Source organism: Pygocentrus nattereri, chromosome 12 (assembly GCF_015220715.1).
Source record: "Pygocentrus nattereri isolate fPygNat1 chromosome 12, fPygNat1.pri, whole genome shotgun sequence".
NCBI lineage: Eukaryota > Metazoa > Chordata > Actinopteri > Characiformes > Serrasalmidae > Pygocentrus > Pygocentrus nattereri.
The window spans coordinates 3265796-3290654 of NC_051222.1; the positions used below are offsets into that span (position 1 = coordinate 3265796).

The following is a 24859-nucleotide window of genomic DNA, read 5'->3' on the forward strand; positions in this document are numbered from 1 at the left end:
TGGTGGAGCTCCCCCACCCCCCCCCCCCCAAAAAATGTCAACATTACCAGAAATTTAGATTCAAGTTAGCTTTATTGGTATATGTACAGTAAAGAAATGTGTTGCTTTGTTTCCCTGTACAATGAAATAGTAATAAAAATAAGTAATAAAAAGATAAAAAAAGTAATAAAAAGATAAAATAAGCATGCAACAATATTATAACAAAAGTATTCATAAATAGAACTAAATGTAAACTATACAGTAAACTATACAGAAATATAAACTATGCTAATAATCCAATGTACATACAGTCATTGTGCAGTAGTGCGCTACATTACAAATTGTCTGAACACACCTGGCACTGCCACAACATCTCCTTTCTGCATTTGCCACATGTGAACCTGTTACAAGAAACGCAATGCTTAGTGGCATGGTTATTCTTGCAGCAACACTTAACCTGGCACAATGCCCTTTTCCCTGTGGTGGTTGCTGCTGAAGGTTTTCCTTATGCACCTCCTTGGCTGCCATATGAGACTGTGCAAGCTCTTCTGCAAGCTTCACCAAGAAGTCCGACCGTCTCTCTTTGACCCCAGTGCATGCCTGAAAAAGCACATGTGCATTCAGTGCTGAAATGTCAATTAAGTTATAAAACACCAGCGACTGGCCAACGCCGTGTTCCTGAACGTACAGTGTACTTTCGCACCATCTGGTCCATGACATCCACACCACATTTTAAGCTGTTGTAGTCGGTGACTGTGTTAGGCTTTTTTTTTTCGGGTGTCCCCAGTCTCCACCATACTGTGCATGCTACTTCCGTTTGGGCGCGTAAACGGTCAGTGTGGCACCAGAGGCTGAAAACACCTGTGTACTGAATTCCTCATGGTCCAAAGTCTTTTTGGCAGAGTCTGGAAGCTCACGGCGAATCTTGTTTACAGTGCCAAGGAGGGTGGTCTTCCAGCCGAGCAATCGTCTTGCTAGTGACAATGAGGTGAAAAAATTGTCTGTGGTTACGGTTCTTCCTTTGTCCATAAATGGTTCCATTAGCTTCATCACCACATATTCCGATAGTTTTTCCCCCGTGGGACGACTGGAGTCTTTGCCAAGATATGGGATGATGTTGCATACATACTTGGATTTCAGGTCACATGCCACCCAGAACTTTATGCCAAACTTGTCAGGTTTTGTTGCAATGTACTGCAGAAAACAGCAACGGGTCTTGGTTGGAAAAAGTTGCTCATCTATGGTGATATGCCTTCCTGGGTTGTATGAAGCAATGCAGTTGGCAACGAAAGACCCCCAAACATCAGAGACTGCAGCAAACCGGTCATTTGCAACTCGTTCAATGCGTGTGTCCTTGTCATCGAAGCGTAGGTGCCGCATGATGTCCTGGAAGCGGTTTCGAGCCATAATCAGCAAGATGGAGGGTACTCCCAGTGTTGCAGACCATGCGTCATGCACCGCTGGAAGGCGGACAATCCCTCGCAGGATGAGGATTGCAATGAACGCCATTAGTTCAGGGAGGTCCATGAACCAGGTTCCATGCTGTGTCTGGCGTGCATGCTGGACAGTCCACTCCTGTATGGTCCGAAGCATTTGCAGAGAGATGAAACAGAGGGAAACTCTGTAAGCGACTCGACACTTTTCTTCTGGCAAAAGCAGTTGGCTCTCCATCCATGGGATTGCATTCAATTGGGCTGTGATGCAGATGTCTTCCAATCTGCTCTTCACGCCACACTGTGCCGTCTTTTGCCGTCTCTGTCAGCCACTCGTGTGTCTCCATGCGACATCTCTGAAAGATATACAGACATTTAGGAGCAACATACACTGCTTTGTACATGCATCTTTTTCAAGAACATCCATGCTGATTTCATGAAGACAAAGCCAAGACTCACACTGCACGTATTACAAAAGCAGGAGTGCATCAGAGTGTAGGTGCTAGACTGACCTGCTCATCATTAAAAATTAATGTTATGAAGTGCACTGTATGACAGCGAAGCCCCCACATGGTTGTGCAGGTACAGACTTGTATACCTGAGAAATGGCAAGAAATTGTGCTTTTACAACTGGTTCAGTCTGTGTCTTCAAACAAAGGTATTAAGTGCTGTTGAATGAAAAGGCGATTTAATGCAGTGATAAACAGGCTTTTGTATCTGTTTTTGGGACGTGTTGCAGACATTATGTCTGTAATAAGCATATGTATATTTCCAAAAAAAAATCCCTAAAAATAATGAATAAAGTAAAAGGTAAAACATTCGATATGGTCAAACAGAATGAACTAATCCTTCTCTCTTTCTACATATTATATGTGTGTATATTTATTTATTTAGTAGTGGTTTTTGAACGCTACTATATCTTTGTTTCATAGTAATATAAAAATATCTGAACACTGTAGCTGTTATTGGGAAATCATACAGTAAAAGATGTGTAATGCTCTCTTTTTGCAGACTAGCTTTGTGTCATTTTGGAGGAAAGTCTTGTGAAAATCTGGGATCAGTTTTACAAACAGAAACCTCCTCCCTAAAAGAGCTGGACATCAGTAACAATGAGCTTCATGATTCAGGAGTGGAGCTGCTGTCTGCTGGACTGAAGAGCTCACACTGTAAACTGGAGATTCTCAGGTCAGCTTTCTCTTCATTTTGGAGTGGAATGTTAAAGCTTGATGTTGTTTGCTTATGTCAACAACAGCATGTGGGTCTGAATGTATTTAAGGGGGATTCCACTGATATTTCTAAATGTCTTTATTCAGTTGCCGGGATGTCATTCAGAGTTCAATGTCAAATCCTCCATTCTAGCAAAACTTGTTTTCTCTTTATAGCAGTGGTAAGGGGATCAGTGCCTAAATGGAGTTTTAATAGTAAAGTACTTAATCTGAGAAAATTGTTTAGGGACCATTTTGAGAGATCAATCAATCAAGTTTTTTTTGTTTTAACATTTGTTTTAACTGGTAAAAAAATTCCCATCTCACCGGCCTTCGACAGAACTGCTGCCACTTAATTTCCATCTATCAGTTAAGGAATTTAGGGATATGTGTCACGATTGGCCCCTCTCAGACCTCCATGTGATTTTATTTACCTCTGGTCTTGTCCATATGCCTCCTTGTTTTTATTCTTCCCTGTTCTGCCGACTTGTTTCTAGACTCTGCCCTTGATTGTTCTCACCTGTGTCTTGTTAACCCTCGTTGTTCTTGTATTTAAGCCCTGTGTTTTGCCTTGTTAGTTGCGGGTCCGTGTTGGCTCTTTGACCCTGGACTGTTTAGATCCTGATTATGGATTTGCCTCTAATAAATCTTGCTTCTCTTAATGTACACGTCTGCCTCATCATCGCTCCCCTGCGTTACAACCCCTGCCAAAAATGATGGAATCACCACTCTTGGAGGAAATTATTTCAATTGTTTAATTTTGTAAAAAAAAAAATTAATCACAGAGAAATGCCACAAAACTTTTTTTTTTCAAAATTCCAACCTTCTGGCATTAAAAAAAACAATAAAATAAGAAATACATCTAATTTTTGTAGTCAGTCACAGTTGTGTTTGTAGATCAAGTAGAGGACGTCTTTTACACAGTCCTCTATTTTCTTTAATCTGTATTTGTCATCAGGTTTGGTTGATATGTGCAATTGTATATCGTTTGCGTAAAAATGTAAGTTAATGCCATGGTTACTTATATCTGTGCCTAACGGTAACATGTATAATGTAAATATGGTCCTAAAATAGAGCCTTGCAGAACTCCAAATCTTACTTTTTAAAAATTGGAAGATAAATTGTTTACACTGACGAACTGATAATGTTCTGTTATGTAAGATTTGAGATTTGAGGAGATAATCTTCTCTTGTTTTAGCTGTGAGAGAGGGTAAAAAGTTTCCAGCCTTTCTTCTACAACTGTATTTTGTTTTATATCAGCCACCTCAGATGACAGCTAAGTTAGATTTAATACTGTGGGTTGAATTTGTTGTCTAATATTTTCAGTTTTATTATTAAAGAAATTTGTGGTTCAGTACCTGCCTGATTTTTTGTGATTCTGGAAATCACACTAAACAGAACTCTAGGATTATATTTATTATTCTCAATCAGTGAGTCCAGATATGCTGAGTGAGCTTTAGTGAGAGCATTTCTATAAAGCTGTCCTTCCAGGCAGAGTAGAACACTTCCAGCTAGGTTTGTCGCCATTTCCACTCTAGTTTGTTAAAAGGTACGGGTCTACACACCAGTCATACACTTCTGCCAACAAATGTTTGATTAAGGCCTGAAGGACTCCTGACTCAGCAAATAGGTACAGACAGGTGAAAAAGGTGGCAGCCACAATGGTGGCAGAAGCAAAATCTAGGGTGTGGAACAAGACTTTCGGTTGGCTTCAAGGAGGTTCTGGACAACTGTCCGGTGACTCAGGAGTGGTCAGGGTGGCTGTGCCCAAGCTGAATTTGGCAAGGTTGGAGAAACTCTGTGAAAATATTATCAGTCGGTGGAAGGAGCACTTTGAAGAGCTCCTTAATCCAGGAGACATGCCTCCATCACGGGAGTCAGGTCCGGAGGCCTCTGGCTTGTCAAGCTCCATTTCCCTGGTGGAGATCACTGAAGTAGTTGGCAAGCTCTTTGGTGGCAAGGCACCAGGGGTGGATGAGATTCGTCTGCAGATGCTTAAGGCTCTGGATATTGTGGGGCTGTTGTGGCTAATGCGCCTCTGGGGTTTGGTGGTCCCCATTTTTAACAAAGGGGACCGAAGGGTGTGTGCCAACTATCAGGATATCACACTGCTCAGCCTTCCTGGGAAAGTCTATGCCAAGGTGCTGGAAAGGAGACTTCGACCGATAATTGAACCTCAGATTGAGGAGGAAAAATGTGGTTTCCATCCCGGCCATGGAACAACAGACCAGCTTTTCACCCTAGCGTTGGCAGGGTTGTGCCCTGTCTCCACTCCTGTTCATGATATTCGTGGACAGGGTGTTAAGGCGTAGCCGAGGTCAGGAGGGCATTATGTGTGAAGGCTGGAGGGTGGTGTCTCTGCTATTTGAAGATGTTGTTGTCTTTTGGCTGAATCACATGGATGCCTCCAGCACTCACTGGAGCGGTTTGCAGCTGAGTGTGAAGTGGATGGTATGTGGATCAGCACCTCCATGGTCTTAGCCCAGAAAAGGATGGCATGGTCACTCCATGTAAGGGGAAAGGACTTGCCCCAGGTGGAGGAGTTTAAGTGTCTCAAGGTCTTGTTCACAAGTGATGGGAAGAGGGATCGTGAGATCGGCAGTAGGCTGGGACAAGCGCCAGCAGTAATGCGGTCACTGTACTGGACTGTACTGGTGAAGAGGGAGCTGAGCCATGAGCTCGGCCATCCAGGAAGAGCTCGGAGTAGAGCTGCTGCTCCTCTGCATTAAGAAGAACCAGCTAAGATGGTTCGGGCATCTGATTCGAATGCCACCTGGATGCCTGCCGGTGGGGGTGTACCAGGCACGGCCTGCCGGGATAAGAACCCAGGGTTGTCTTAGGACCTGCTGGAGGTATTATATCTCCAAGTAGGCCTGGGAGTGGCTTGGGGTCCCTGGGAATGAGCTGGAAGATATTGCAGGTGACAGGGTCGTCTGGGATTCTCTGCTCTCCCTGCCTGGTCTAAGCAGTTAACGACGATAGTGTTTAAGTAATGACGCCATTGTTTCAGCCCATTTTACTATTTCTATCACTCTATTAGGAGACATACCAACAGAAATATCCTTATGAAAACAGCAGAATAATTGTTAAAATGCTAACAATCACCAAAACAACAATTCTGATGAACTAGCAATCAAGGAGAAATAGTATCACTCATTGATTCTCTATCACTGAATCTTCTTTCAGCCTCCTTCTGTAGTAAATCTATTAAATTTGACTTGACCTGGTCAACAGTCATTAACTTCTTTCATACAATAATAACCACCAGATCCAATGAATTTTACTCAAACCATGCAGAAAAAATAGGCTGAGCAACCAAAAGTATGAAAATCAAAAACAGCTAAAGATGGATGTCAGAGCTATGAGTGACACTAATACACTCCCTGAAATCAACATGTACAGATTTTTAAATCAAGTGCGTTTTTATTAATAAGAGGTAAACATTAAAAAATATATTCTTAGTGATTTTTTGGGTTGTAACATGAATAAAGCCTCAATTAAATTGATACAAAATTAGCATATTAAAATTACTACTTTGCAATTACAGTGGCAGTCAAAAGTTTGGGGATCCCTGGTCAAAATTTCCGTTACTGTGAAAGGCTTAGCTAATCGAGTATTAGATGACCCAATTAAATAGTAAAGAAATGTGTAGTCTTTAAATTGAAACTTTAAACTTTTAAAAGTAGTCTTTTTATTTCCATCTTTTATGTTTTTTTTTATTTAAATGTCTACTAGGTTCTGTGCATTCTCTCTCTCAGTCTGTTTCTCTCTTTTTCTGCTGTCTGCAGATTATCAGGATGCATGGTCAGGAAGGAAGGCTGTTCTTCTCTGGCTTCAGCTCTGAGTTCAAACCCCTCATACCTGAAAGAACTGGATCTGAGCTATAATCTCTTAGGAGAGTCAGGAGTGAAACTGCTCTCTGCTAGACAAGAGGATCCACACTGCTCACTCAAAACACTCAGGTGTGTGTGTGTTTGAGAGAGAGTGAGTGGAGTGTGTGTGAGAGAGAGAGTGTGTGTGTATAAGTGTGTGTGTGTAAGAGTGTGTGAGTGCATTCATGAGAGACAGAAAAAGAAACTTTAAAATTTTAAAAATTACCTGCGAGTAACCAAGAGTGAGATAAAGCGAGAGAGATAGAATGTGGCAAAGGAAGAAACAAAGACATTATACACACACACACACACACACACACACACACACACAGAGTGAGAGAAATAGTTTTGCAGTGAACGTCTCTCACTGATCTGTGTTTGTCTTCTTTAGAGTGGAACATGATGGTGAGATGAGAATCAGACCAAAGGAATGTAAGTATACACACACACACACACACACACACACACACACAGGGAAACTAACAATATATGGGTCTGTTTTTGGTAAAATACACTAAAACAACTGCACATTCTCACACTGCTTACACAAACCACTGAAACAATCACACACGTCACTGAAATACTTGCACATACACACACCTATGAAACGTGTGTGTGTGTGATTGTACAGAAGCTACAGTCACTGGTGTCTGGAAATCATTTCACTGTGACAGGAAGAGTTTTACAAAATAAGCTCAGCAGCTCAAAGAAAAGGGTTTCTGAAAAAAAATAAGATAATTAATCCTTTATGAAAATTCATTAAAACAATGAGCAATCAGGATTTTCTGTTGGGAATATTCTCATAGTCCCAACAACAAATCCCCGCAGCCCATAGTTCTGATTAAAGATTAGATTAAGTGACCCTTATTAGTCCCACAAACGGGAAAATTTCACCTCCGCATTTAACCCATCCGTGAAGTGAAACACCACATACACACACTAGTGAGCACACACACACTAGGGGGCAGTGAGCACTTGCCCGGAGCAGAGGGCAGCCCTATCCACGGCGCCCGGGGAGCAATTGGGGATGCGGTCTTTGGCCTTCAAACTGTTTTAAAAGCAGAGTTAGATGCTGATATAGTGACTCCAGTGGAGTTGTACATTATCTCACTGCAGGCTCTTCTCCACACTCAACTACCGTTATGATGGAATGAATGGTTTTGTGTGGTCTTCCAGTTCAGTGAAGATTCTGTCTAGAAGGGCATCTTGTATGGTTCTACACAGTGTAGGATGCAGGAGAAAAAACTGAAAACATCCTCTCTACTGCCAGCAATGCTGAAAGGCTCATTAGCTTTTTACGATTGCTTACAGACTGAAATTAGAAATAACAGTTAGTGAAACTCACCTCAACTATAAGTTCATTGACTGATGTTACAGTGTGGAGAGGAATAAACATTTTCGTCAATATGCAGTACTAGTCATGAGTGTTGTGTTTGGTTGTTCATGTACTTTAACAGCATCTCTGAATTAAATCAAACCCAGACAGTACAAAGTGATTCAACAAGATTCATCAGATTTCAAAGCTCCATATTTTCACCACTGTGAGTCTCCTATAGGAACCAGTCACAATCCAAAATGAAAGAGGGGGTCATAGAGTTTCTGACTGTCAGTGGTAGAGGGGCTCCCTTCAGTCTGAGAGGAGATGAGACCCTGAGCAGAAAGTGTTCTGCGTTCTCCACGTCAATAAGACTGAATCAGTCATAACTGTGCAGTGTGATTTTCCTGGGCAGTGAAGATCCAACATCTCAGAGCGTTCTGTGTTGGTTCCACAGCACTGGATGATCTCTGAAATCCCACTGAAAGAGCCGTGAGTGCAGCGACACCCGACCTGTTCAATCCTGTATGGGATGAATTTGACTGTGATGATGTTTTCCGTACAGCTGGAGGAGGTTCAGATTTACAAGTGAAATAAATCATTTTAAAATGGGATGAATCTTTCTGAATCACCCTGTATTGTTAGAAAAGCAGTGATTTAAAGGTGTTTTAGATCGAGCACAGTAGTGTGTAACCAGGTGAAACAGAATCAGATCGTATGAACTCTGTATACGCTGTATGATGGCTAAATAGGGTTTATATGAGTTACTGTACAGCTCTGAATGAAGTGTTTCATTTTGCAGAAGATCTGAGGTGTTCTCCTGCTTGTGTGTGACTGTGTGAACTGTGTGTAGTGTTTGAACAAAATGAGTCCTGTTTTCAAAACTGAGCTTAATTCTAAAAATCTGTAAAAAGAAAGGGGTAATTTAACTGATAGAGCAGTTTGTTTGTTCTTCCTTAAAAGAGGCTGAACAGAGTTCATCCAGAAACTCTTCATCGTTGTGCTGCTGACTGTGTGCTTATTTTGTAAAACTCTGCCTTCCTGTTACAGTCAAATGACTTCCAAGGAGGATGTCAGTCGTGAGTGTGAATGTTTCAGTGTGTGTGTGTGTTTTAGTAGTGTGTGTGTTACAATGGTGTTGGTGTTTCAGTGGTGTGTGTGTGTCAGTGGTGTTTGTGTGTTTTAGTAGTGTGTGTGTGTTACAGTGGTGTTGGCGTTTCACTGGCGTGTGTGTGTCAGTGGTGTGTTTGTGTGTTTTAGTAGTGTGTGTGTTACAGTGGCGTGTGTGTGTGTGTGTCTATTACAGTGGTGTTGGTGTTTCACTGGCGTGTGTGTGTCAGTGGTGTATTTCACCCTAAGCAGCCCCCCATACAAGCCCCCAAACATACAAACACCCTCTCACATCAATGACACACAATGACCTTCAATTCCTCTGTAACACCTACATCCTCAACCTCATCCTCATATAACGCTGCACTGTCTGACTCCAGTGTTGGCTCATCTAGTGCTTCACAGACTTTTTGTCCTTTAAATTGTTTAAACTGATATTTTCTATATTTTACACCACATGTACACAAACTGACCACTTCATTCAGCCCTTCTCCTCGTTTCTACACTCACTGTCCATTTTATCAGTTCATCTTACCATATAGGTGCACTCTGTAGAATGTGGTAAGACTAATTACAGACTTCTAGAATTAGCCAGTTCTTCAGTGGTCAGGACCCCCACAGGACCACCACAGAGCAGGTACTACTTGGGTGGTGGATCACCCTCAGCACTGCAGTAACACTGATGTAGTGATGTGTGTTACTGTGTGTTGTGCTGGTGCGAGTGGAGCAGAGACAGTAGTGCTGCTGGAGTTTTTAAACACTGTGTCCACTCACTGTCCACTCTATTAGACACTCCTACCTTGTCAGTCCACCTTGTAGATGTAAAGTCAGAGACGACAGCTCATCTGCTGCTGCACAGTTTGTGTTGGTCATCCTCTAGTCCTTCATCAGTGGTCACAGGACGCTGCCCACAGGACACTGCCCACAGGACACTGCCCACAGGACACTGCCCACAGGACGCTATTGGCTGGATATTTTGGGTTGGTGGACTATTCTCAGTCCAGCAGCGACACTAAGGTGTTAAAAACTCCAGCAGCACTGCTGTGTCTGATCCACTCAGACCAGCGCAACACACACTAACACACCACAACCATGTCAGTGTTACTGCAGTGTTAGTACCTGCTCTGTGAGGGTCCATGGGGGTCCTGACCACTGAGGAACAGGAAAACAAAGTATCAGAGAAGCAGATGGACTACAGTCTGTAACTGTAGAGCTACAGAGTGAAACTATACGGTCAGTGGAGCTGATAAAACGGACAGAGTGTAGAAACAAGTAAGTGGGCTTACTGAAGTGGCTGGTGTGTGAATGTCTACAGGGATTATTTTGTAAAGCCAGTTTATTTTTGAAGGTTTAGCACAAGCATTACAAAGACTACCAGGAGACTCCATGGCCTGCACAGCATTAACTCAGGAGCAAAAATAACCAATCCTAAGAATGATCACCTGCTCAGTATACAGTAACTTCCATAATGTGCTGGAATACGCAGATCAGTGAGTTAAAGTATCAGCCTAACTGTATATATATGTTTCTAAAACAACACGACATTCAGATGTTTAATCCAAGACCTTTATGCTCCATTTCTGTAGCTCCTGTAAGAGTTAGTGCTAATGTTATGAAGCTACAGCTGTAAAGAAAATCTTAAAATTCTCTATAAATTCTAGAAACTGTTGTGTGGCTAAACATTTCCATTTAACTTAATCATATCATATAAACATATCACTTCATTTGTAACACTGAAGATGACGTTCAGGACTTAAAGCTCAAAAACGCCTCTGACAGTAATTTGAGGATAAAAACCTTTATTTTACAAACCTGAGTCACACGTCATCTCCTCACCTGGTTGACTGTCCTGACCCACAAACACAAGTGTGGTGAATCATCTGCATATATTCATTCCTTTGTTTGGTCATCACTGACCAGTCCTCCTAAAGACTCATCCTGCTTTGCAGCATCAATTCTAGACCCCATTAAAGCAAACAGAAAGAGAAAGAAGCCAGAATAAGAGTTTCTCACGTTCAGTCTGGTGGTCTGTGTGTAAAGTGTGTTCAGCTCCAGGTGAAAACAGCCAAAGCCCACCGCCCATCCTGGTTGGATGAGTGACTAGAGAGAAGACCTCCTTGCTACTAATTGGTCAGCTGTGATAACATATGGTGCTCTTAAACGTGCGGACTGATAATGTGGAGCTTATTGTTCAGACTAGAGAAGAAGTTTTCAGTCCCAGTGCTTCACAGACGTAATGAAACGTGAGCTTGAGAGAGTTTAAGAGGCTGAACGCTCCTTTATACAGCAGAAGAACATCTACACAGCTTAGGAGCCGAGACAGGTTTGGTGTCTGAACTCTGCTTTTAGTTTTAGTATTAGAGCTACAAAGCTAATGTAGCTAACAGGTTAAATTAGCCTCGTAGCTCCAGTGCTAAAGCTAAAGAAGCAAACTTCAGACACCAAACAGGTTTTGGCTCGTGAGACTTGTGAGGGGGATACTGGATGAATGTGATTTTTCAGTGAATTGTTTCTTTAGTTTCTAAACATTTTAAAGTAAAACAGAGTGAAACACTTTACCGCTGTAAAAACAGGACGATCAGTTCTGACAGTCTCACAGTCCCAACTGTGTTTGTATGTGTAGTCACAGCATTTAGCTGCTTGTCTGTTTTCATCACCGAACTGAGACCAGGACCACATTGCTGTGCTGAGTCAGACTGTATTCTGACTGTCTAACAGCTTCAATGATGTTTTTACTGGAGCCCCTGCCAGTGAAGACCCTCCAGGCCGTTTAACATCATATAGATTCTAACTCCAGTCATCCAGTCCTAATTGAACTGTGTGAATAGTGTCTGATGAATATGGAAAACATGCCACTGTTCACTGCCATAACATGATTTAACCCCATTTGGATACAGACACCTTTCTGAAAACTGAGGAATTCTGTCTCCAGTTCCTCTGTTTAGTCTGGATGTTGTGATGTGCTGCAGGGCATCACTGATCGGGGTGAATCTCCGCCGCATCATCAAACTGCATGAACATGTTGTTGGTTATTGACCTGCTTAGTCAGCAACAGTCAAATGAATAATTTCAGTCTTCCATACTTTACCATGTGTTTATAAAGGTAACGTTAGGCAGGAAAACAGGCAGCTGGGACATTATTTTTCCAAAACTCCAACAGGGTTTTTATTTAAATGTAAATAAGAAGTCACAGTCATTTCTAAAGTAATGTTGATGGATGTGCTTTAAGAGCCAGTAAACCGTTCTGTTGAGATCAGAGCATTTTTAAAGTCTTAGGCTACAACCACATCACCTGGTGTGACATCACACATATTCCCAACCTGGGAAGCTCTGTACAGTTTCAGGTATTCCTGAAGAGAACAGCCCTGATCCAGCTCATTAGCTGATTATGGAGCCCTTCATTAGCTGGATCAGGTGCTCTGGGGAGCTGGATTAAGAGACACAGCCTTCTACAAATGAAGCTCTGCACGGTCGTGTTTACAGCATCACTCCTTCCTGCCGTGCTGCTTGTCTGGTTGCTGCCGTTACCGCTAGCCAGCTGCACCAGACTCAACAGCAGCAATGTGTTTATTCCCTTTATACCTAAACATGGAGATAAACAACAGATCATCATTTACACTAGAGAAACACGAAGAACACGAGAACAATCAGCTGATGGTGGCTTCTTGTCCAGATGTTCCACGCCACCTTAAATGATGCACATTTACACAGGCGTCAGAATGTAACTGTGGTGTCGTTTAAGGTGGAATGGAAAATTTGAAGGAGAAGCTGGTGAAGAAGAACCCAACTTCAGCTTCATGTTTGCTCTATTACACGTTCACAGACCGCCCCAGAATATAAACTACAGCCATATGTAGCGCTCCTAAAGCAGGTTTTAAGCGTTTTACCCACGTGACTGAAATAACTTATAAGAGCGCCCTGGGTTCACTAGGTTTATGTCAAATATGAAATATGTCTACTTTAGAGACTTTAAAATTACAATGGCGGTGCCTCCAATCTTTACTAGGGTTGTATGCACACTAGTCCTCCTTCTCTAAATAAAACACAAAGAAACCGTATGGGATATAACTGGCTTGTATTTGAATATAACCCCAATTAGCAGATATGAATATGAATGAAACAACTATGAATTTCTCTTATAATATAGTTAGGTATATATTTTAGCAGGATGTAGTATATTCAGTGCATTATTAATTAACAACACCAACAATAGAAAAAGGTTTTAACCCCGTCTCAGCTCTCAGTAAAATAATACAACTTATATTAAACCAAACCTTCCTCAAGTTGTAGAATAGTAACTCTTAACCTCCTGATATACTGTACTGGACCTGTTGGAACATCAACACTTTAACCTTAACTGGTAGTGGGCCCACTCACACACACACTCTCTCACACACACACTCCTAAGCCGGCATTTAACTGGTTAAAGTACCTCGTTGCGGGCCCGGAATCGTTGCTAGCGTGCGTGGTGGCCTAGAAACAAAACTACACTGGCCTCTTCGCTCTCTCGAGCCAAAACAATCGTTTTAAAATAAAACTCACCAAACTTTCCACCTTAGTCTGTAGCTTAACCTCACTCGGCTGAATGCTCTGTCTCTCTCAGTGTCTCTCTCCCTCTCTCTCTCTCTCTCTCGGCAGCTGTAGCAGCGCGGGGGGGCTGCTCGGGCGGCTGGGGCTGGTGGAGGTTCGGCTGGCCGGACTGGCTAACCGCTGGCTAACCGGTTGTCCTGAGTATCCGTTGAACAGGGGAAGTCTTGAACTTGGTTGGACTATATAAAGCTTGGTTTTGCTAACCAAACAAGTCCCGCGTTAGCTATTCCCACGAGGCTTAGTGCTATCCCTGATGGGGTTAACCTGTACCTCAATGACACTTAAACTTCTACCTGCACGCAGTAAAACACAAGCAATAACAGAACATTACCGTCATTTCACTCATCGTACAGTGGCGTAGTTACGGTTTTGTGTGATGTCGAGCTGACAAACACAACTGCAGGGCTATATTTTCGCTCCGTTGACCACGGAGACCACTCAGCTAGAACTTTTTCGCACTCTCGCACCCCTTTTTTCTTCCGTTTTTTTCTCTCACCCCGCCCCCTTCTCCCAGCAGACCCCACAAATGCCGAGAGCTATGGGACAAACAAGCAAAATAAAAGCAGGAAAATATGTATTAACAGAGGCTGAATAGAGTATAGTTATCGCAACAATTATATAAACTATTTAAGGGAAATAACTATTCTGGAACTTATTACTGTTAATTATTTATCAGGGTTACACCCTCCCCCCACTAATGGTCAGGATGTCCCCATACGACCTAACCTTACATTAGCGAAATAGTGTCTTGGGCATGTTAGACTTCTAGCCCCTCAAACCTAATGACTACCCCCCTATGGACTATTGTGAGAGGCTGGCCTCTAGATCTGCCAGGTTCGTCATAGGTAAGTCGAATAATAGGTTTGACTTGTCTCTTTCCTAGAGTAGGACTCTCTTCTTCGCTGGACTTGGCTTCCTTGCTTGAGCTTGCGCTCTGCTGGGAGCTTTCTTGGTTATGAACAGTGGCTGGCTGAATGACATCTGGGGGAACCGGAGAGCAAGAACTTAGGACAATGTCTTCACTTACGTGACAACTGCCTTCGCCCTCTGTATCAGGATCTGGTTCCAGCTGCATCAAACGGCCATTGTTGACCTCTTGGTCACCCACAAGCTCACCATCTTGCTCATAAGCACCATTCCTTTGCTCCTCACCATCATGAGCTACCTCGTAGCTGGGTGTGTCCTCTTTGCTCTTGCCAGTCAGGAGATCCATGTTAATGGCATAATAGATCTCATGGTCTTCCTCACTTTCAGAGTCACTAGTTGAATAGAGGAGGTCTTTGCCTTTTCTTGTCCGTGTGCGAGCCGTACTGGGATGACTAGACTCATGGGCTTTCGGTCCAGGTCTCTTCGCTTGCGCTGGCTCATCATCAGCGGTAGAGGGTAACCTCACCAGCTGCCCTATAGGCAGGAGGTGGTCTCTGTGGATGGTTTTCACGCTTCCTATGCCTTTCTCGGGTTTCACCTGATAGACAGGGAGGTTTGGCATCTTCCCAATCACTACGTATGGCACTGGATTCCAGCGACTTTGCAATTTGTGTTTCCCCTTCAGTCCAAGATTTTTGAGAAGGACTCTGTCACCACGGTCAAGGGCCTGGAAGCGAACCAACTTGTCATACAACCTTTTGTTCCTCTGATGGCTCTTGTCCGCAGCTTCAGCTGCCAATTGGTAGGCACTCTCTGAGTCCTGTCTCAGCTTCTTTACATACTGGGAATGTGTGACCTCATTATCATCCGCCAGAGAACTGCCAAACCAGACATCCACTGGCAAACGAGCCTCTCTGCCAAACATCAGGAAGTAAGGCGAATACGCCGTTGCATTGTTCTTAGTGCTGTTGTAGGCGTGGACCAGACTAGCAACATGCTGACTCCACTGACGCTTCTGGGAAGTTGGTAATGTCCCAAGCATCGACGATTGAAGCGCTCTGGCTGCGGGTCACCTTGCGGGTGGTAGGGCGTGGTCCTCGACTTTCTCACCCCTAACAGTTTCAGAAGTTCTTGAATGAGTTGGCTCTCAAAATCCCGACCTTGGTCGGAGTGGATGCGAGCAGGCAGCCCATAGTGAACAAAGTACTTTTCCACTAGGATTTTAGCTACTGTGATCGCCTTCTGATTCTTTGTGGGAAACGCCTGTGCATACCGGCTGAAGTGATCTGTCACCACCAGGATACTAGTGAAACCACGGGAATCGGCTTCTAAAGAGAGGAAATCCATGCATACAAGGTCCATGGGACCACTGCTTGTGATTTGGTGGAGTGGTGCTGCTCGCGGACTATTGCTCTTGCGCACAAGGCACTCACCACAGTTCTTCACATACTGTTCAACTTCATGTGCCATTTTCGGCCAATAAAATCTATTTCTGATGTGCTCGAGGGCTCGCTCAACCCCTAAGTGCCCCATATCATCATGCAGTGCAATCATCACTTTCTGTCTGTATCTCTGCGGTAGAACAAGCTGGTAGGCATCTGCCCCAGATGGTCGTTTCTTTACTCGATACAGCAACCCATCTTTGGTCACCAACTTGTCTGCTTCCCGTTTCATCAGACCTAGCTCAGGAGTCAGTTCTGAGGGCCAGTTGCTAGTGTTGAGGGCCTGCTTCGCAGCTCTTATGACCATGTCACTTTCCTGGGCAACCTCAATATCTTCTCTACTTAACAGCTCCATCTGATCTCCTTTCAATGAAATGGGGAAAGCATAAGCTGTAGGGATGGCTTCTGCAGGGGCGCATAGCTGTTCAGCCAACCGGAAAGGCGTGTCGTTCGAGTCTTGGACACGAATTCCATTGCAGATTGCTTTTATCCCCGGAAGTGATATGCTTTTCCACTCTACATTTGTGCTATCCCCCAGAGTACATCTGGATAGCAGGTCAGCGTCTGTGTTAATCTTTCCAGGTCTGTATTCAATGTCGAAATCATAGGTTGTGAGGGCTGCAAGCCACCTATGACCCGTAGCGTTCAGCTTCGCTGTAGTCAAAACATAGGTGAGGGGATTATTATCAGTCCTCACTGTGAAACGGGCACCATACAAGTAATCATGGAACTTATCCATGACGGCCCATTTCAGCGATAAAAATTCTAACTGGTGAATGTGATAATTCCTCTCAGCATTGCTTAGTCCTCGGCTGGCGAAAGCGACTGTTCGCAGCCCCTCTGAATGTTCTTGATTCAGTACGGCTCCAAGGCCATTTAGGCTAGCGTCGACATGAAGAATGAATGGCTTGTCTGGGTCTGCAAAGGCCAATACAGGGGCCTGTGTAAGACACTGTTTGATTTGCTCAGCTACCTTTGTGCATGCTTCCGTCCATCTCTGTCCAAACGGTTCCGATTCCTTGAAATACTTGAGGTTGCTTCCCTTGTTGGACTTACTTTCTTTTCTTAAAGGAGCATAGCCTCGTGTTAGGTCAGTCAGGGGCTTAACAATGGAGGAGTAATTGGCGATAAAGCGGTGATAGTACCCGCAGAACCCCAGGAATGACCTTAAGGACTTTATATCATAGGGCTGAGGCCAATTGGTGACAGCTTCCACTTTTGAGGGATCGGTGGCTATGCCCTCGGCCGACACAATATGACCCACATACTTGACACGGGGCTGGCAGAACTGGCACTTATCCAATGAGACCTTAAGTCCAGCTTCCTCTAGTCGGTCCAGCACCTTGAGGAGCCTTTCCTCATGTTCTTCTAGGGTCCTTCCAAAGACAATAAGATCATCAAGGTACACTAAGACCTGAAGCAGGTTCATATCCCCAACTACCTTCTCCATAAGCCGCTGAAAAGTCACGGGGGCCCCGGAGACACCTTGTGGCATTCTCTGGAATTGGTAAAAACCTAACAGACAAATGAATGCGGTCTTCTCCTGGTCCTCTTCCGCTACAGGAATCTGGTAATAGCCACTCCTTAGATCGAGCACTGTGAACCACTCGCTACCTGTCAGGCAATCCAAAGCGTCGTCCACTCGTGGGGTGGTGTACTGATCCGGAACTGTTCGGCTATTTAATGTGCGGTAGTCTATACACATACGGACACTCCCGTTCTTTTTTCTCGCAATGACAATTGGCGAGGCATATGGACTTCTGGACTCCTTTATAATTCCAGCTGCCAGGAGGTCTTGAATATGTCGCCGCACATCATCGATATCTGCTGGTGCCAATCGGCGTGAACGCTCTCGAAAAGGACGAGAGTCATTTAATCTGATGCGGTGCTCTACACCCTGGGCAAGTCCGACATCCCACTCTTCCAATGAAAAAACTTTGGTCCTTTGAGACAGCTTCTGTTTGAGCCTATTCTTCCAGTATTCAGGAATAGGGGAGTCTGCACATTTGAAGTGCTCAGGATCGATCTTGACAGAGGAAGTCATGGTCATGACTGGAGTAGCTGTATCGGTAGGATATAACTGACCCACTACAGTCCCTGCTGGTACAAACACTTCTTTTAGAGACTCATTCTCAAGAACAATGTTAATGTCAGTGGCCACGATAGCTGATGAAGGGACGACCATGGGCTGGATCAAAAGACCTTGGGGGAGCACAGGTGAGTCAAAGGCTTCGACTAACAGAACCCCTTTTTGAGATGGTTGGGTAATGCTCACACTGCATTGTACACAGTCGGTGCTACATGGGGGAATGCAGAGTGGTTCAGGCCCCTTCCAAATGATCTGACCCACTGCCTCATCTTGCCCACGGTACCCCGCACTATGATGTGTCCGGGCAACCTGTGTGGACACTTTGTTCAGGCCTAAAGCAGGGACTATGTCCACTCCATGGGCCTCCTTACAGAGTTGGGCCAACCTCTGAAACAGATTGGCATTTGTTCCAAGTATTACTGGTGTCTGGTCTGGACTCCTCGGCCCTGGGCATACCAACGCCAACACAGAAATAGTTTCTTGTACTCCAACTAATTCTTTGGGTAATTGTACATCCACCACCACGTACCCCTTATAAGGGTAGCTGGACTCACTAAGACCCCACACAGCTAGGCCAGACACTGGTTGAATTGGAACATCTGTCAAGTGCTTTTGGTGCCACTCCTCAAATATTATAGTGACCTGTGATCCACTATCTAGAAGTGCACTGCATGGTTTGTCGTTGATCTTTATCCGAACAATGGGTGAGGGACCTATTAGTCCACTGGGAACTGCTCTTTGACTTGCAATTTCCACAGCACTCCTTTTGGAAGAACAATGTTATCTGTCTGACTCAGCAGCAGCTGCTTTACCAGTTTTCCCCTCTTTAAGCTTACGAAGGGAACCAAGCAATTTTTGGATTACTTTCTTCTCATTCTCTGGAGCACGGCATTTCGAGGCAATGTGGCCATCCTCTCCACATCTATAGCAGAAGTAATCAGCGGAGGTGTTATGCTGCGGTCTCTTTTCTGCTGGTGAATAGTTAGTAGAGGTAGCCACCTGTAAAACTGCAGCGGATGCTCCTGACTCTTTCTTTTTCATGTCGTTCATGTCCTGCTGGAGCTTCTTCAGTTGCTTTCTCAAACATGTTAGCTCTGAAGGACATTCAGGATCTGGGGCTGCCTGGTGACTAAGCATCCCTACCTCCTCTTCCTTGGAGGAGCTCCGTCTTGACGATGCTGTAAGTTCTTTGAGCCGGGCTTTTACATCTTTGAGCTCTGCTCGCAGGCTTAGAACAACTGACTGATCCGCTTCTGTGGTTTCGACAGTTTGCACTGGCCGCACTGCAGTGTTAACTTGTCTTCGCAAAACCAAGTACTCTTCCTCGACTCTGATTTCGCCAAGGAGTTCCAGGAAGCTTGGAGGGTTATTCTTTCTTTCCCTCAACCTCAACTGAACAAGTAGGAGGTCTGAGGCAACAGCTCCCCATAGAAGCTGCTCTACACGGGCTCTGTCTCGGTCACGTGAAGGAAGGCCACCCATCTGTACCACCTTGGTCAGCGATTTTTCTAATCGTCGCAAGAAGTCGGACAATCTCTCGCCAGATCTTTGTTGAAGAAGTCTGAAAGAGAAGTACACATCTTCTGCTGACTCAGCAGATCCAAAAGCAGTATTTAATGCATCCAAGTAAGTCTTGGGGCTGGCCTCAGGCTCACCGGACCTTACAGACTGTATTACTTCGAGTGCAGGCCCTTTAACGCTTTCCATAATTCTGCGTTTTTTCTCTTTCTCTGAGCACTCACACTCCTCCACCATCACATATGCTTGCTCTAGCCAGTGTTCTAAAGACTCTTCTCCGGCTGGAGTTGGGATGACCCTGGAAAACATCCTGAGACGGCGGTAACTGTGACCTTCAAGTGGAACTGACCTGTTCTGACTCAATAACGCACTCATGGTTTGGGCAATGGATTCCGTTGAGCTTAGGGGTCGAGTGGGCTGTGAGTACAACCCTTGAAGGTCATCCAAAGTTTTCCCTTCAGCCTTTAGCAGACCATTTAGCTTTTTCAGAAAATCATCAGATTCAATGGAAGCTCCATCGGTGATAATGATTTTCCAGCGTTCAGATCCATCCTCTGGTATGACCTCTGGGGGGACAAGCTTGGGATTGATCTTCTCTTTGCACTCACACAGAACTGTCAAGCTTTGTGTTTTGGCATTAAATGAGCTCCCTCGGACTTGTACTCGGCCCCAACATCGGACAGTGTTCATTGCTTCCTCTATCTGTCCTATAGCACACTCTTGAGGGACTCCCACAATAAGAATGGCATGGTTTATATCCAGTTCCTCGCCTCTACACCAATTGATTAGGTGGTCTTGAAACTGAGAGTAAAGCAAGGGATCCATATTTTGAAAATGAGGCTGAGGTACTAAGCTAGTTTCTTCGCTCTTTAGAATTTTATAGAATTTTAATCAAGGGGTCTATGTAAAGCTAGTTTTTTTTTTTCTTTAGAAATTTAACCCTATATCCCAAATCCCAGCGGTGCCTCCATTTATGTAGCACTCCTAAAGCAGGTTTTAAGCGTTTTACCCACGTGACTGAAATAACCTATAAGAGCGCCCTGGGTTCACTAGGTTTATGTCAAATATGAAATATGTCTACTTTAGAGACTTTAAAATTACAATGGCAGTGCCTCCAATCTTTACTAGGGCTGTATGCACACTAGTCCTCCTTCTCTAAATAAAACACAAAGAAACCGTATGGGATATAACTGGCTTGTATTTGAATATAACCCCAATTAGCAGATATGAATATGAATGAAACAACTATGAATTTCTCTTATAATATAGTTAGGTATATATTTTAGCAGGATGTAGTATATTCAGTGCATTATTAATTAACAACACCAACAATAGAAAAAGGTTTTAACCCCGTCTCAGCTCTCAGTAAAATAATACAACTTATATTAAACCAAACCTTCCTCAAGTTGTAGAATAGTAACTCTTAACCTCCTGATATACTGTACTGGACCTGTTGGAACATCAACACTTTAACCTTAACTGGTAGTGGGCCCACTCACACACACACTCTCTCACACACACACTCCTAAGCCGGCATTTAACTGGTTAAAGTACCTCGTTGCGGGCCCGGAATCGTTGCTAGCATGCGTGGTGGCCTAGAAACAAAACTACACTGGCCTCTTCGCTCTCTCGAGCCAAAACAATCATTTTAAAATAAAACTCACCAAACTTTCCACCTTAGTCTGTAGCTTAACCTCACTCGGCTGAATGCTCTGTCTCTCTCAGTGTCTCTCTCCCTCTCTCTCTCGGCAGCTGTAGCAGCGCGGGGGGGCTGCTCGGGCGGCTGGGGTTAGCTTGGGGTGGCTAAGCTAGCAGTACTGTTCTCCACGGGGTTGGTGGAGGTTCGGCTGGCCGGACTGGCTAACCGCTGGCTAACCGGTTGCTCTGAGTGTCCGTTGAACAGGGGAAGTCTTGAACTTGGTTGGACTATATAAAGCTTGGTTTTGCTAACCGAACAAGTCCCGCGTTAGCTATTCCCACGAGGCTTAGTGCTATCCCTGATGGGGTTAACCTGTACCTGTACTTAAACTTCTACCTGCACACAGTAAAACACAAGCGAGAACAGAACATTACCGTCATTTCACTCATCGTACAGTGGCGTAGTTACGGTTTTGTGTGATGTCGAGCTGACAAACACAACTGCAGGGCTATATTTTCGCTCCGTTGACCACGGAGACCACTCAGCTAGAACTTTTTCGCACTCTCGCACCCCTTTTTTCTTCCGTTTTTTTCTCTCACCCCGTCCCCTTCTCCCAGCAGACCCCACAAATGCCAAGAGCTATGGGACAAACAAGCAAAATAAAAGCAGGAAAATATGTATTAACAGAGGCTGAATAGAGTATAGTTATCGCAACAATTATATAAACTATTTAAGGGAAATAACTATTCTGGAACTTATTACTGTTAATTATTTATCAGGGTTACACATATATTATTGAGCCAACTACTATTTGTAGATTAATCATTTTGTAAAGAGTCCAAAAGTAAACTAGCTAGCATTGTTGCTAAGACTATTAGCATTTATGCTAACAGCTACAGGTGGCTATTGCTCATATTTTAACTTTGGTCCAATCAGAAATACAGTTACACTAATATGTGGTGGCCCCGTTATGGTGCACCAGACTACACCACCCCTGGTTTATACCTAGAGTAAAGAGGAACTCTGACTGTAGTAAATTAACAAATGCAGGTTCAGGAAAACACAAAAATACAGTGTTTAATAGAGAAAGCTGAGGTCATACGCCGACTGTCCGTTTGGTTTATAAACAAACCATAAGAATAGAAACAACCAGTACTGAAATATTCCCAGTACTACTGGGGCGACTCAAGCCTTGGCCCCTTGAGACACTGACGGAAGATCATTTACTCAATGACGCGTGAATCAATTCAACAAAAGAGAAAAAGGAAAAAAACACCAATCCAGCAACACCTGCTAATCACTCCAAGCTCACTGCACTGCAAACTTCTACCATTCAAGTGAACACTGCAGTCCATCCCCAAACATTCCTCCCAAACTCCCTGGACTAGACTTAACCCCACGCAGACTGGACTGTAACTAAAGGAAAGATAATAGTAGTTAAAATAAATAAAACAATGCACCCACTCTGGCCAGTGGCTCACAACACACTAAATACCTGTCTGCACACACAGCATGACCACAGGCTAGAGGGCAGCTTAGACAGTAAAATACTTTCTTTAAAAGTTAGAGCAGCGTCTCAATTAAAACTCATAAAAACTGAATAATTAAAGTGCTAAGAGAACAGCAGCTGGCCCAGGGTGTACGCTGAAGTCAGTCTGGGGTACTAAGGCCAGCGCTGTAAACTGGACGCTGCAGTTGGTGCTGACTTTGCTGATTCTCCAGGCTACTTGGATCAACGTAGTCGAGACTGAACCCGCAGTTCCAGCAACACGGAACGCCGGCACCAAGACACCCATCGACTTAGCCTAGCAGCAATGAACCAAAACCTGCCACCAGGACCCCAGGGTGTTTGTATATATGCCTGCTCCCATCCTAATTACTGACGTAGCCCACATAGAAAAACACAAACAGAAGGTGCTCCACTACACAGGCTCCATATACGGTATATCAACACCACTGACTGACCACAAACGACGGTGACCAGAAACGAGACTAACTAAATGAACTGCATGATAAAAATCACTGGCTAGATATTTTAATTAGCTGGTCTTAACTGCCTGTTTTTAGCAGCTAACTCAACGTTACTGGTCTGTTACAGCAAAATATATTTGGGCAAATCACAAATCTAGAATTATTACAGTTCAAATGTTTTAATTAGATTAATTTAGTAAGATCATTCCTGCTGTTCTCTGCTGCTCCGGGTGGTCTTATCTGATATTTTAGTGTGAAGCAGCGTAGCTCACAGATATCTGGAACCAGTTAGAACCAGTCAGAAGATCCAGTGCATTAACAGGTAGTTTATCAGGGGAGAAAACAGGGATATAAAACAGGAAGTACAGAGAATGTATGCTGTGGGAAAATACATCAGACACCACAAATAAATAAATAAATAAATAAATAAATAAATAAATAAATAAAGATCATTATACACAGTGCAGATTCTGCATTAATTAGAAATGAAGCCTCATTAAGAGCTCATGTTTAATTTAATAACGATAAATCAGGCTATTATCATCTGTGTGAACTCCAAATCGGCTGTGTCCCAATACGAATAAGCCCCCTGAGAGAATCCGTCAGCAGTTGATCTACAGTCCGGCTGGTTTCTATGGAGCATCAACATGGATCATTTCAGCTGACAGACACTGCACTGGACGTTTAGCTCCAACACGATTCACTTTAATTAGGATGTTTTAAAGGCGTCATTAAAATGGAAACGACTACAAATAAACAGATTTTAGCCGGTATTGATCATCTTGGTACGCGATGGATCGACTGAGATATTTGATTGATTATTGATTATTTCATTTATTTTTATCTGTCAGCGCTGCTGATGGAACTGAATTAATCCATGCAGTGGTGCAACATCTGCATTTTACATTATTTGAAATCTCCAGTTACTCTTTTGTCTCACAGTGCTGTGAAAAAGTATTTGCCCCCACTCGATTTCTTCTATTTTTGTTAATTTGTCTTATTTAAATGTTTCAGATAATCCAACTAGTTTTAATAAAGATAAAGACACACAAGTAAACACAAAATGCAGCTGCCATGTTCAAATGGGAGCTCCTCAGCCTGCAGGTTGGGGTTTAGATCATCCTGTCAGTCCAGGTTTCAGTTGTTTGATATGATTACAGAGTTGATTTCTATAGAGACAGTGAGACCATCACCATACTGAAAGACTGAGCTCCATCAATATATATTAAGAATCCTTCCATAATCTCACTGCAGCTCCCTGAATAGACCTTATAAACAAAGAACACTTCAGGGACACACAGAGCAGCGTAAGCGCAATAGACATATATTACTGGATATCCTACTGTAAGTGTTAATCCTCTGGTAGAGTCTAAAACTGGTTTAAAGGTAGTTCTTAGGTACTGATGAGCATGTTAGACCTTTCCCAGTCTCTCATTAAGCCCTCACAACAGCCTCAGTCCTACACAGCAGGACTCAACACTGAGCTTTATCTCATTAGGAACAGACTTCAAAGGGTCAAATATTTATTTACCGGGACGTCGGTCTCCAGATGGTCATGACGCGTGACGTTTCTTGAAGAAACTGTAGTTCCTGTTTGACTCCTGTCATCATTTATCCAGAGCGAATATTATAATAAATAATATTATTTAGAATATTAAACGACTTTTTTCAGGATTTCTGGATTTCAACCAGAGCAGATTCAGACAAACCCCATAAACCATTCAAATCAGCTGAGAGGTCCTTACAAAACTACACAAACCAACACCCGCTCACACACAGACAGACACACACACACACACACACACACACACACACACACAGACAGACAC

The 24859-nt window shown here is 43.6% G+C and overlaps 2 protein-coding genes across 4 annotated transcripts in view; one reads left to right on the forward strand and one right to left on the reverse strand.

The window, feature by feature from the left end:
* LOC108410791 (NACHT, LRR and PYD domains-containing protein 12-like) overlaps positions 1 to 24859 on the forward strand; it is a 44241-nt gene that overhangs the window by 18244 nt on the left and 1138 nt on the right. For 2 of the 3 annotated variants that reach the window (XM_017682055.2, XM_037543673.1), the window contains exons 6-8: positions 2424 to 2597; positions 6406 to 6579; positions 6881 to 6921. In XM_017682055.2, the coding sequence (XP_017537544.1) occupies positions 2424 to 2597; positions 6406 to 6579; positions 6881 to 6921 (389 nt within the window). The remainder of the gene's footprint in view (positions 1 to 2423; positions 2598 to 6405; positions 6580 to 6880; positions 6922 to 24859) is intronic. The other variant, XM_037543674.1, reaches the window with a different exon arrangement.
* On the reverse strand, positions 344 to 24639 carry LOC119264783. The gene is made up of 2 exons (XM_037543678.1): positions 24562 to 24639; positions 344 to 1768 (listed from the first exon to the last, which is right to left on the reverse strand). The coding sequence occupies exon 2, from the start codon at positions 1648 to 1650 to the stop codon at positions 787 to 789; it is 864 nt and encodes a 287-aa protein (XP_037399575.1). The 5' UTR covers positions 1651 to 1768; positions 24562 to 24639; the 3' UTR covers positions 344 to 786.

What these genes read in the sequence shown, in the direction of transcription:
- LOC119264783 (XM_037543678.1), bottom strand. Translation starts at nt 1,650, where the DNA reads ATGGAGAGCCAACTGCTTTTGCCAGAAGAAAAGTGTCGAGTCGCTTAC.